This window comes from Musa acuminata, chromosome BXJ3-8 (assembly GCF_036884655.1).
Source record: "Musa acuminata AAA Group cultivar baxijiao chromosome BXJ3-8, Cavendish_Baxijiao_AAA, whole genome shotgun sequence".
NCBI classification, from domain to species: Eukaryota; Viridiplantae; Streptophyta; class Magnoliopsida; order Zingiberales; family Musaceae; genus Musa; species Musa acuminata.
The window spans coordinates 35046428-35061691 of record NC_088356.1 but is presented as its reverse complement, the minus strand read 5'-3'; the positions used below and the strand labels follow the sequence as shown (position 1 = coordinate 35061691).

At 25.9% G+C, this 15264-nt stretch overlaps 2 protein-coding genes across 3 annotated transcripts; both read right to left on the bottom strand.

The window, feature by feature from the left end:
* Positions 1-402: 402 nt before the first annotated feature.
* Positions 403-1209, bottom strand: LOC135644177 (alpha-galactosidase-like). The gene is made up of 6 exons (XM_065161646.1): positions 1193-1209; positions 1067-1125; positions 923-979; positions 798-832; positions 569-672; positions 403-478 (listed from the first exon to the last, which is right to left on the bottom strand). The coding sequence occupies exons 1-6, from the start codon at positions 1207-1209 to the stop codon at positions 403-405; spliced, it is 348 nt and encodes a 115-aa protein (XP_065017718.1).
* Positions 1210-2831: 1622 nt separating this feature from the next.
* On the bottom strand, positions 2832-5335 carry LOC135644760 (alpha-galactosidase 1-like). 2 transcript variants are annotated; one of them, XM_065162648.1, is made up of 15 exons: positions 5181-5335; positions 5055-5113; positions 4911-4967; positions 4786-4820; positions 4557-4660; positions 4391-4466; positions 4255-4313; positions 4114-4179; positions 3942-4025; positions 3804-3868; positions 3647-3729; positions 3433-3548; positions 3333-3369; positions 3110-3250; positions 2832-3017 (listed from the first exon to the last, which is right to left on the bottom strand). In XM_065162648.1, exons 1-15 carry the CDS (start codon positions 5315-5317, stop codon positions 2898-2900), a joined length of 1239 nt encoding a protein of 412 aa, XP_065018720.1. In that variant the 5' UTR covers positions 5318-5335; the 3' UTR covers positions 2832-2897. The 2 variants fall into 2 exon arrangements, with proteins under 2 accessions (XP_065018720.1, XP_065018721.1); XM_065162649.1 differs by having other exon boundaries at positions 3333-3382; positions 3458-3548.
* Positions 5336-15264: the final 9929 nt, after the last annotated feature.

The following is a 15264-nucleotide window of genomic DNA, read 5'->3' as shown; positions in this document are numbered from 1 at the left end:
AAAATTTATAATCATTATTAATAAAAAAATTAGTGAGTCATACTCATTGGTACCATTAATTTATTTCCTGATGAGCTTTATATTCATACAAAAATCTCTCTAGAATGAGTTTGTGTAATAAAAAATCATGATCACGATCAAGGCATTATCACGATCATTGTTACAGTTGTCGTACTTGAGGTACTTGATACAAAAATCAACAGTTCTTCCTTGTTTTAGTGGCACACATGAAATCTCACCGAGACGGAAAAAAAAGAAAACCTTACCGCTTCATCGGTTTCAAATCATCATTGTTACAGTTGTCGTAGTTGAGGTAATCAATGCCTTGGTACAAGAATAAGAAGAATCAACAAGCTAATTCGTATGAGAGAAAGCTTCAACAGTTCGACCACGTATGCTCACCTATGAAGCAAACGTTTCAGCATCTTTCTGCTCATGACCAAGCGAACCTGGCATCGTCTGGCTGCATGTTTGATGCCTGCAATGCCCGACAAGTTTTATTTGAAGAACTCACAGATCGAGACAGTCATGAAGAGATGATCAGGATTCATTGTTCCACTAGACTTACCCTGCGTCCGAGTAAATACCAAGTTTAAGCCCCTTGCCATGAACATAATCCGCGAGAGCTTTGATTCCTGATGGAAACGTCAACCTTTTCGGCACCATATAACCCTGGAAGCATCCATGAATGACCATGAGAGTTGATGAAACACTAAAACGAATGCCTTGAAGTATTTATGAACAATACACTTAATGCATCATATCATAAATCAATCAATAAAACCCCATTTACAAACCGTTGAATCGCGATCATGCTCAACCCAACAATCATCTACATGTCCATGCCATAGACAATTCATCAGATTTACTCTCTCTAAATCTAAAGAAAATGAAATTGTGAGTGAGGTTGTGAAAGACATACCTATGTTGACATATCGATATTCAAGTTTAGCAAACCCAGTAGACACCAATGAATCCGCTATAACACCGAAACAAAGCATCACTAGCATGTCATAAACCGATTTACTTATTTTTTATTAGAGAAAACACATCAATATATTTGTACCTGATTCTCTAATTATAGTCTCGTTGATATCGCAATAAAAGTTATTCCAAGTGTTCCAACTGCTCTTAAAAATCTTATGATCAGAAAAATTTACATGAATCTATCAAATAAAAAAAAAAAACATACCCCATGGGAGGAGTCATCCCAAGCCCATTCGCGAGCAGATTCCGACGCTCGATGCTTCGACGCTAATCAAACAATGGCTCCTTATAATACTTCCTTATACTTACATCGAGAGCTTTATAGCAATAGCAACCTATTCCGTTAGTATTCTGTTCTTAAAAGATATCGATAAGATTATCACGATCTCATAGATATTTTTAGAATATATTCTTATAATTTTAAATTATAAAACATTATTTTGATTACATCAATAATAAAGATTAGATCTCAAAAAGATTTCCGATATGATTTATCATGATCTCCTAAATATTTTAATATTATATTATCATAATTGTAAATTATAAAATTGATAATAATATATTATCATGATTCTATCAATAATAAAGAATTTTTTTTTAATTATAAAATAACATAGATATCATTGAGATAAGATTATCAAGATCTCATAGATATTTTAAAAATATTTTATTAAAATGTCATATTATAAAATATTATCTTGATTATATCAATAATAATGATATGATATCAAAATGATTTTCGAAATTATGAAATAATTTGATAAATATTTTTTAATTTTTATTTGTGCATATAAATTTATAATCATTATCAATAAAAATTTAGTGAGTCATACATATCGTTAAATCATGATGTCTTAGGGTGAGCTTTATATCCATATCAAAAATCTCTCTAGAACGAGTTGCAACAAAGAATCTAAATCATGATCGAGAAATTCTAAACCATGACAAACCATGATACGATCTTCTTAATATTTTAATATTATAATATCATAATCCTAAATTATAAATTTATAATAATAAATAACATGTTTTTCATTATGAAATAATATATATATCATTGAGATAAGATTATCATGATCTCATAGATATTTTGAGAATATATTATTATAATTTTAAATTATAAAATATTATCTTGATTCTATCAATAATAAAGATTAGATCTCAAAATGATTTCCGAAATTTGGAAATTATTTAATAATTATTTAATAATTATTTTTTAAAAATAAAATATATAATTATTATATTTTTATAATTTTTATTTATGCATATAAATTTATAATATTATCAATAAAAATTTAGTAAGTGATAATCATCAGTACCACAAAGAATCGAGATCATGATTAAGGGATTCTAAATCATGATTTATCACGATCTATTAAATATTTTAAAATTATATTATCTTAATCTTAAATTATAAATTTTATAATAATAGATTATCATAATTCTATCAATAAAAAATAATATGTTTTTTCTAAATTATGAAATAATATAGATATCATTGAGATAAAATTATCACGATCTTATAGATATTTTGAAAATATATTATTATAATTTTAAATTATAAAATATTATATTGATTCAATCAATAATAAAGATTAGATCTCAAAATAATTTTCGAAAATATTAAAATAAATTAATAATTTTTTATAATTATTTTTTAAAATAAAATATATTATTATTTTTTTATAATTTTTTTATACATATAAATTTATAATCATTATCAATAAAAATTTCTTAGGGGAAACAAGTTATGAATAAAAAAAACTCGTATTCCTCAATTTCATTAAAATACCTTCAAATTCAAGCATCGAATTTGTACATGAATTTATTCATCCTACGAGCCATCTACTTCATTAAAATACCAATAAATTCAAACATCGAATTTGTACATTTATTCAACCAAGCGGTGACTAGACTTTCGGTTTATCCTCTTCTGATTGTGTAAGAGGCGTCAACAGAAACATCTTGCAGGCATGGTGGTGTACGTCGGCTGTCAGTTCGTTCACGAACCTCTTCTCCAGTGTCGCATGCTACAGCAACCAATAATGTACAACCATGTTAACTACAACTATCAATCGGTGACTGCAATGTGTAGGAGAAGATAGCGAAACATTTGGAGTACCTTCCAAAGATCTTTGACTTCCACAACCGTGTTTGGTGGAAGACCGATGTCATCCCATTGAGCTGTGATGGTTCTGAATTCAGGCGAACGGTTCAACAGAACGACTACAGTTCTGTATCCAGAGAGAGGTCCTGCCCAAACCTACATCCAAACTTCCATGATCTCAGGACTTGCTTCATGGGATGGCAGAATATGAGAACAACTTGAAATGCCAATTACCAACCTCGGAATCTCCATACATTCGCACCTTCTTAGCTTGAACACCGAGAGGATCTGTTCATCAAAAAACAAACCATATGTGAAAGCCATACTCATGAGAGCCCCATCGAACTCGTCGCATATCCCTACCTTGGTTTACAGCAATCACTTCGTCGTTGCCAAGGATAGCCAAGGTTTCCTTGGTCATGCTCCTTACATCACAACCGATAATAAGAGGAGCCTGCAAGGATGGATTAGATTGGAGTGGAGCAATATGTAAATAGAATCTTCACCATGCATAAAGATAATGAGAGAGAGAGAGAGAGAGAGTTATGCTACCTTGGAAGCAGCCCAGAGGCTAAAGTGCACGATGTACTCATCGTTACTCATACCACCATTTCCAACTTCGAGCATGTCTGGATCTATAGACGTAAGCCGACATGTCAGACGTCTTGCACAAAAAATGATGGGATCGGCTAATTATGTAGGCACTTACCATTCCAACCGCCGGGCCTTGCATGCTTAGCGTAAACTTCATTCTGATCTGCCCTCGAGACCATACTGCAACATAAAGAAACAACAAACATTATGCCACACAAGAACATCAAGAAGAAACAAAGATGAATGACCGTACCTTTCCCATGAATCATTTATGTCGAAAGTTGTTCTCCAACTATTCCCCAACTTGTCAGCCCAAAGAGCCGGGTGCATATCTCCCCTGAATCAGAGAGAACAAGAGCAGAGTCGATCAGTGAAGAAGCAAGAATTGTTTGCTCATATTCTCTAATATTCTTTTTCTTTTTTACCATTCACATAAAGAGACAAAAATTGGTCTGCCTGTTCTCATCAGAGCTCGAGTCATCTCAGGATACCTATATCGACAGTTCTTCCTTGTTTCAGTGACACACACGAAATCTCACCGAGACGGAAAAAAAAGAAAACATTACCGCTTCATCGGTTTCAAATCATCATTGTTACAGTTATCGTACTTGAGGTAATCAATGCCCTGGTACAAGAATAAGAAGAATCAACAAGCTAATTCGTATCAGAGAAAGCTTCAATAGTTCGACCACGCATGCTCACCCATGAAGCAAAAGTTTCAGCATCTTTCTGCTCATGACCAAGCGAACCTGGCATCGTCTGGCTGCATGTTTGGTGCCTGCAATGCCCGACAAGTTTTATTTCAAGAACTCACAGATCGAGACAGTCATGAAGAGATGATCAGGATTCATTGTTCCGCTAGACTTACCCTGCGTCCGAGTAAATACCAAGTTTAAGCCCCTTGCCATGAACATAATCCGCAAGAGCTTTGATTCCTGATGGAAATGTCAACCTTTTTGGCACCATATAACCCTGGAAGCATCCATGAATGACCATGAGAGTTGATGAAACACTAAAACGGATGCCTTGAAGTATTTATGAACAATACACTTGATGCATCATATCATAAATCAATCAATAAAACCCCATTTACAAACCGTTGAATCGCGATCATGCTCAGCCCAACAATCATCTACATGTCCATGCCATAGACAATTCATCAGATTTACTCTCTCTAAATCTAAAGAAAATGAAATTGTGAGTGAGGTTGTGAAAGACATACCTATGTTAACATATCGATATCCAAGTTTAGCAAGCCCAGTAGACACCAATGAATCCGCTATAACACCGAAACAAAGCATCACTAGCATGTCATAAACCAATCTACTTATTTTTTATTAGAGAAAACACATCAATATATTTGTACCTGATTCTCTAATTATAGTCTCATTGATATCGCAATAAAAGTGATTCCAAGTGTTCCAACTGCTCTTAAAAATCTTATAATCAGAAAAATTTACATGAATCTATCAAATAAAAAAAAAAAACATACCCCATGGGAGGAGTCATCCCAAGCCCATTCGCAAGCAGATTCCGACGCTCGATGATCGGTCTTGCTTCGACGCTAATCAAACATTGGCTACACAACATCACCACCGCGATCATCACCAAACCGATTTGTTTCTTCATCTTCCTCACACAATTGTACTTTCTCATACACAATATTTCCTTATAATACTTCCTTATATTTACGTCGAGAGCTTTATAGCAATAGCAACCTATTCCGTTAGTATTGATAGGGATTTTCTGTTCTTAAAAGATATCGATAAGATTATCACGATCTCATAGATATTTTTAGAATATATTATTATAATTTTAAATTATAAAACATTATCTTGATTACATCAATAATAAAGATTAGATCTCAAAAAGATTTTCGATATGATTTATCATGATCTCCTAAATATTTTAATATTATATTATCATAATTGTAAATTATAAAATTGATAATAATATATTATCATGATTCTATCAATAATAAAGAATTTTTTTTAAATTATAAAATAACATAGATATCATTGAGATAAGATTATTAAGATCTCATAGATATTTTAAAAATATTTTATTAAAATGTCATATTATAAAATATTATCTTGATTATATCAATAATAATGATATGATATCAAAATGATTTTCGAAATTATGAAATAATTTGATAAATATTTTTTTAATTTTTATTTGTGCATATAAATTTATAATCATTATCAATAAAAATTTAGTGAGTCATACACATCGTTAAATCATGATGTCTTAGGGTGAGCTTTATATCCATATCAAAAATCTCTCTAGAACGAGTCAATGCAACAAAGAATCTAAATCATGATCGAGAAATTCTAAACCATGACAAACCATGATACGATCTTCTTAATATTTTAATATTATAATATCATAATCCTAAATTATAAATTTATAATAATAAAGAACATGTTTTTCATTATGAAATAATATATATATCATTGAGATAAGATTATCATGATCTCATAGATATTTTGAGAATATATTATTATAATTTTAAATTATAAAATATTATCTTGATTCTATCAATAATAAAGATTAGATCTCAAAATGATTTCCGAAATTATGAAATTATTTAATAATTATTTTTTAAAAATAAAATATATAATTATTATATTTTTATAATTTTTATTTATGCATATAAATTTATAATATTATCAATAAAAATTTAGTAAGTGATAATCATCAGTACCACAAAGAATCGAGATCATGATTAAGGGATTCTAAATCATGATTTATCACGATCTCCTAAATATTTTAAAATTATATTATCTTAATCTTAAATTATAAATTTTATAATAATAGATTATCATGATTCTATCAATAAAAAATAATATGTTTTTTCTAAATTATGAAATAATATAGATATCATTGAGATAAAATTATCACGATCTTATAGATATTTTGAAAATATATTATTATAATTTTAAATTATAAAATATTATATTGATTCAATCAATAATAAGGATTAGATCTCAAAATGATTTTCGAAAATATTAAAATAATTTAATAATTTTTTATAATTATTTTTTAAAATAAAATATTATTTTTTTATAATTTTTTTATACATATAAATTTATAATCATTATCAATAAAAATTTATTGAGTGATAATCATCGGTACCACATCTTAGGATGAGTTTTATATCCATTACCAAAAGTCTCTCAATGAGTTAGTGTAGCAAAAAATCGAGATCATGATTAAGAGATTCCAAATGATGATAAACCATGATATGATTTATTACTATCGCATTAATATTTTAATATTATATTCTCATAATCATAAATTATAAAATTTATAATAATATATTATCATGATTCTATTAATAAAAAATAATATATTTTTTAAATTATTAAATAATATAGATATCATTGAGAAAAGATTATCATGATCTCAAAAATATTTTAAGAATATATTATTATAATTTTAAATTATAAAATATTATCTTAATTCTATTAATATTAAAGATTAGATCTCAAAATGATTTATGAAATTATGAAATAATTTAATAAATATTTTATTATTATTTTTTTAAATAAAATATATATTAATTATAGTATTATTTGTTCATATAAATTTATAATCATTAAAATAAAAATTTAGTGAGTAAAAATCATCGGTATCGTTAATTTATCACGTCTTAGGGTGAGTTTTATATCCATTACCAAAAATCTCTCTAAAATGAGTTAATGTAACAAATAATCAAGATCATGATTAAGAGATTCGAAATCATGGTAAACCATGATATGATTTATCATGATCTTCTTAATATTTTAATATTATATTATCATAATCCTAAATGATAGATTCTATCAATAATAATGAACATGTTTTTCTAAATTATGAAATAATATATATATTATTGAGATAAGATTATCACGATCACATAGATATTTTGAGAATATATTATTATAATTTTATATTATAAAATATTATTTTTATTCTATCAATAATAAAGATTAGATCTCAAAATGATTTTCAAAATTATGAAATGATTTAATAAATATTTTTATAATTATTTTTTAAAATAAAATATATAATTATTATACTTTTATAATTTTTATTTATACATATAAATTTATAATCATGATCAATAAAAAATTAGTGAGTGATAATGATCGGTACCGTTGATTTATGACGTCTTATTGTGAGTTTTATATCAATTACCAAAAATCTCTCTAGAATGAGTTAGTGTAACAAAGAATCAATATCATGACTAAGGTATTCTAAATCATGATAAACCATGATATGTTTTATCATGATATCCTTAGTTTTTAATATTTTATTATTATAATCTTGAATTATAAAATTTATAATAATATATTATCATGATTCTATCAATAATAAAGAACATGTTTTTCTAAATTATGAAATAATATAGATATCATTGAGATAAGATTATCAGGATCTCATAGATATTTTGAGAATTTATTATTATTATTTTAAATTATAAAATATTATCTTAATTCTATTAATAATAAAGATTAGATCTCAAAATGATTTATGAAATTATGAAATAATTTAATAAGTATTTTTATAATTATTTTTTAAATAACATATATAATTATTATATTTTATAATAATTATTATTGCATATAAATTTATAATCATTATTATTAAAAAATTAGTGAGTCATACTCATTGGTACCGTTAATTTATGGTCTCTTAGGGTGAGCTTTATATTCATACCAAAAATCTCTCTAGAATGAGTTTGTGTAATAAAAAATCATGATCACGATCAAGGGATTATTACGATCTCCTTAATATTTTAATATTATATTATCATAACATATATTATAGAATTTATAATAATATATTATCATAATTTATTAATAATAAAAAATATGCTTTTCTAAATTATGAAATAATATAGATATCATTGAGATAAGATTATCACGATCTCATCGATATTTTGAGAATATATTATTATAATTTTAAATTATAAAATATTATCTTGATTATATCATTGATAAAGATTATATCTCAAAAATATTTCCAAAATTATGAAGTAATTTAATAAATATTTTTTATATAATTATTTTTTTAAATAAAAAAAATATAATTATAATTTTTTTATAATATTTATTTATGAATATAAATTTATAATAATTATTAGTAAAAATTTAGTGAGTCATGCTTATTGATGCCGTTAATTTATGACGTCTTGTGATTTATATCCATTCCAAAAAATCTCTTTAGAATGAGTTAGTATAACAAAAAATCGTGATAACTAAATAACGATAAACCATGGATTTATCATGATCTCTTTAATATATTTATATTATGTTATCATAATTCTAAATTATAGAATTTATAATAATACATTTCCATGATTCTATCAATAATAAAGAATATATTTTTCTAAATAATGAAATAATATATATATCATTTAGATAAGATTATCATGATCTCATTGATATTTTGAGAATATATTATTATAATTTTAAAATATAAAATATTATTTTGATTATATCAATGATAAAGATTAGATCTCAAAAAGGTTTATGAAATTATGAAATAATTTAATAAATACTTTTTATATTTATTTTTTAAATAAAATATATAATTATTATATTTTTTATATTTTTTATTTGTGCATATAAATTTATAATCATTATCAATAAAAGTTTAGTGAGTTATATTCATCGGTACCATTAATTCATAACGATGAGCTTTATATCAATACCATTATATGATTTATCACGATCTCATTAATATTTTAATATTATATTTTTATAATATTAAATTATAAATTTATAATAATATTTCATAATGATTCTATAAATAATAAAGATCATATTTTTCTAAATTATGAAATAATATAGATATCATTGAGATAAGATTATCACGACCTAAGAGATATTTGGAGAATATGTTATTATAATTTTAAAATATAAAATATTACCTTGATTTAATCAATAATAAAGATTTGATCTCAAAATGATTTCAGAAATTTTGGAATAATTTAATTTTTTATAATTATTTTTGAAATAAAATATATAATTAATATTTATTTGTGCATATAAATTTATAATTATTATCAATAAATTTAGAATTATGGATAATAAATTTTTAAATATTATCAATAAATTTATAATTATTTATAATTTATGACAGTGAGATTTCTTAACAACCAAATTTGATTAAATCTACAAATAAGTTTCGTAAGATCGTCCCCGATTGGAACCATAGCGGAGAAACAAGTCAAAAGAGAGGTCCTATCCAAACCTACATCCAAACTTGGTTGAACAACTTGCAATGCCAATTACCAACCTTGGAATCTCCATACATTTGCACCTTCTTAGCTTGAACATCTAGAGGATCTATTCATCAAAAAACAAACCATATGTGAAATTCATGCTCATGAGAACCCCATCGATCGAACTCATCGCATATGCCTACCTTGGTTTACAGCAATCACTTCCGCTAGACTTACCCTGCGTCCGAGTAAATACCAAGTTTAAGCCCCTTGCCATGAACATAATAAATATTATTATCTCAATATGATTTCATAAATTATGAAATAATTAAAAAATATTTTATACCAATTATTAATTTAAAAAATATATAATTATTATATTTTATGATTTTTATTTATTCATATAAATTTATAATTATTATCAATAAATTTATAATTATAAATTTATAATTATTTATAATTTATGACATCTTATGAAAATATCTCTAGAATAACTTAGTATAACAAAAAATAGAATTCAACAACCAAATTGCCCTATCAAAATCAAAATCAAAATCAAATGAAGAGTGATCAAATCTGCAAATACTATATACTTTATTATCCTATAATGCTTCGAAAATTACAAGGTACAAGGAATATCACAGTATTCGATTTCTTAGGGGAAACAAGTCATGAATAAAAAAAGCTCATATTCCTCAATTTCATTAAAATACCATCAAATTCAAGCATCGAATTTGTACATGAATTTATTCATCCAACGAGCCCTCTGCTTCATTAAAATACCAATAAATTCAAGCATCGAATTTGTACATGTATTTATTCATCCGAGTAGTGACTAGACTTTTGGTTCACCCTCTTTCGATAGTGTAAGAGGCGTCAACAGGAACATCTTGCAGGCAAGCATGGTGGTGCACGTTGGCTCTCAGTTACTCGCTCGTTGCGCGATCTTCGAACGTTAAAATCGATCCCAGATCGGAACCGTAGCTCTCAGTTCGTTCACGAACCTTTTCTCCAGTGTCACATGCTGCAGCAACCAATAATGTACAACCATGTTAACTACAATTGTCAATCGGTGACTGCAATGTGTAGGAGAAGATGGCAAAGCATTTGGGGTACCTTCCAAAGATCTCTGAGTTCCACAACCATGTTTGGTGGAAGACCGATGTCGTCCCATTGGGCTACAATGGTTCTAAATTCAGGGGAGCGATTCAATAGAATGACTACAGTTCTATATCCAGAGAGAGGTCCTACCCAAACCTGCATCCAAACTTCCATGATTTACCTCGTGATCTCCATCCATTCGTCGCACCTTCTTCGCTTAAACACCGAGAGGATCTATTCATAAGAAAACAAACCATATGTGAAAGCCATGCTCATGAGATCCCCATCGAACTCATCGCATATGCCTACCTTGGTTTACATCAATCACTTCCTCGTTGCCATGGTTAGCCAAGGTTTCCTTGGTCATGCTCCATACATCACAACCGATAATAAGAGGAGCCTGCAAGGATGGATTGGATTGGAGTGAAGAAATATGTAAATATAATCTTCACCACGCAGAAAGATAATGAGAGAGAGAGAGAGTTGATGAAACACTAAAACGGATGCCTTGAAGTATTTATGAGCAATACACTTGATGCATCATATCATAAACCAGTCAGTAAAAACTCATTTACAAACCGTTGAATCGCGATCATGCTCAGCCCAACATCTGCGTGTCCATGCCATAGGCAATTCATCAGATTTACTCTCTCTAAATCTAAAGAAAATGAAATTGTGAGTAAGGTTGTGAGAGGCATAGCATCTGCTATAACACCGAAACAAAGCATCACTAGCATGTCATAAACCGATCTACTTATTTTTTGTTTGAGAAAACACATCAATATATTTGTACCCGATTCTCTAATTATAGTCTCATTATATTTGTACTTGATTCTCTAATAAATGAAAAAAAAAAACATACCCCATGAGAGGAGTCATCCCAAGCCCATTCGCGAGTAGATTCCGACGCTCGCATTCGAGTGACGCTCGTATATGCGGGCATATTCCGACGCTCGACAATCGATCTTTCTACGCCAATCAAACGTGGGCCAATCACCACCGCGATCATCACCAAACTGATTTACTTCTTAGGGCTTTATAGCAATCAAAGACACCCTATTCCGTTAGTATGATAGGGATTGATATAAAGCTCATCGTTATTAATTAATGGTACCGATGAATATAACTCACTAAACTTTTATTGATAATGATTATAAATTTATATGCACAAATAAAAAATATAAAAATATAAAAATTATATATTTTATTTAAAAAATAAATATAAAAAATTTATTAAATTATTTCATAATTTCAGAAACCTTTTTGAGATCTAATCTTTATCATTGATATAATCAAAATAATATTTTATATTTTAAAATTATAATAATATATTCTCAAAATATCAATGAGATCGTGATAATGTTATCTAAATGATATCTATATTATTTCATTATTTAGAAAAATATATTCTTTATTATTGATAGAATAATGGTAATGTATTATTATAAATTCTATAATTTAGAATTATGATAACATAATATAAAAATATTAAAGAGATCATGATAAACCATACCATGGTTTATCGTTATTTAGTGATCACGATTTTTTGTTATATTAACTCATTCTAAAGTGATTTTTTGGAATGGATATAAATCACAAGACATCATAAATTAACGGCATCAATGAGCATGACTCACTAAATTTTTATTAATAATTATTATACATTTATATTCATAAATAAATATTATAAAAATTTATAATTATATTTTTTATTTAAAAAATAATTATATAAAAAATATTTATTATATTAATTCATAATTTTGGAAATATTTTTGAGATCTAATCTTTATCAATGATATAATCAAGATAATATTTTATAATTTAAAATTATAATAATATATTCTCAAAATATCGATGAGATCGTGATAATCTTATCTCAGTGATATCTATATTATTTCATAATTTAGAAAAGTATGTGTTTTTATTATTAATAAATCATGATAATATATTATTATAAATTCTATAATATATGATTATGATAATATAATATTAAAATATTAAGGAGATCGTGAAAATCCCTTGATCGTGATCATGATTTTTTATTACACAAACTCATTCTAGAGAGATTTTTGGTATGAATATAAAGCTCACCCTAAGAGACCATAAATTAACGGTACCAATGAGTATGACTCACTAATTTTTTAATAATAATGATTATAAATTTATATGCAATAATAATTATTATAAAATATAATAATTATATATGTTATTTAAAAAATAATTATAAAAATACTTATTAAATTATTTCATAATTTCATAAATCATTTTGAGATCTAATCTTTATTATTAATAGAATTAAGATAATATTTTATAATTTAAAATTATAATAATAAATTCTCAAAATATCTATGAGATCTTGATAATCTTATCTCAATGATATCTATATTATTTCATAATTTAGAAAAACATGTTCTTTATTATTGATAGAATCATGATAATATATTATTATATATTTTATAATTCAAGATTATAATAATAAAATATTAAAAACTAAGGAGATCATGATAAAACATATCATGGTTTATCATGATTTAGAATACCTTAGTCATGATATTGATTCTTTGTTACACTAACTTATTCTAGAGAGATTTTTGGTAATTGACATAAAACTCACAATAGGACGTCATAAATCAATGGTACCGATCATTATCACTCATTAATTTTTTATTGATAATGATTATAAATTTATATGTATAAATAAAAATTATAAAAGTAATTGATATAAAAATATTAAAATATTAAAATATTAAGAAGATCATGATAAATCATATCATGGTTTACCATGATTTCGAATCTCTTAATCATGATCTTGATTATTTGTTACATTAACTCATTTTAGAGAGATTTTTGGTAATTGATATAAAACTCACCCTAAGACGTGATGAATTAACGATACCGATGATTCTTACTCACTAAATTTTTATTTTAATGATTATAAATTTATATGAATAAATAATACTATAATTATTATATATTTTATTTAAAAAATAATAATAATAATATTTATTAAATTATTTCATAATTTCATAAATCATTTTGAGATCTAATCTTTATTATTAATAGAATTAAGATAATATTTTATAAATGAAAATTATAATAATATATTCTCAAAATATCTATGAGATCATGATAATCTTTTCTCAATGATATCTATATTATTTAATAATTTAGAAAAATATGTTATTTTTTATTAATAGAATCATGATAATATATTATTATAAATTTTATAATTTATGATTATGAGAATATAATATTAAAATATTAATACGATAGTAATAAATCATATCATGGTTTATCATCATTTAGAATCTCTTAATCATGATCTCGATTTTTTGTTCATAAATACTTCAAGGCATCCGTTTTAGTGTTTCATCAACTCTCATGGTCATTCATGGATGCTTCCAGGGTTATATGGTGCCAAAAAGGTTGACGTTTCCATCAGGAATCAAAGCTCTCGCGGATTATGTTCATGGCAAGGGGCTTAAACTTGGTATTTACTCGGACGCAGGGTAAGTCTAGCGGAATAATGAATCCTGATCATCTCTTCATGACTGTCTTGATCTGTGAATTATTGAAATAAGACTTGTCGGGCATTGCAGGCACCAAACATGCAACCAGACGATGCCAGGTTCGCTTGGTCATGAGCAGAAAGATGTTGTCGATATATATATATATATATCATTGAGATAAGATTATCACGATCTAATTGATATTTTGAGAATATATTATTATAATTTTAAAATATAAAATATTATCTTGATTATATCAATGATAAAGATTAGATCTCAAAAAGGTTTATGAAATTATGAAATAATTTAATAAATATTTTTTATATTTATTTTTTAAATAAAATATATAATTATTATATTTTTATATTTTTTATTTGTGCATATAAATTTATAATCATTATCAATAAAAGTTTAGTGAGTTATATTCATCAGTACCATTAATTCATAACGATGAGCTTTATATCAATACCATGATATGATTTATCACGATCTCATTAATATTTTAATATTATATTTTTATAATATTAAATTTTAAAATTTATAATAATATAGTATAATGATTCTATCAATAATAAAGAACATGTTAGAGATATTTGGATATTATATTTTTTCTAAATTATGAAATAATATAGATATAATTGATATAAGATTATCACGATCTTAGAGATATTTGGAGAATATATTATTATAATTTTAAAATATAAAATATTACCTTGATTTTATCAATAATAATGATTAGATCTCAAAATGAT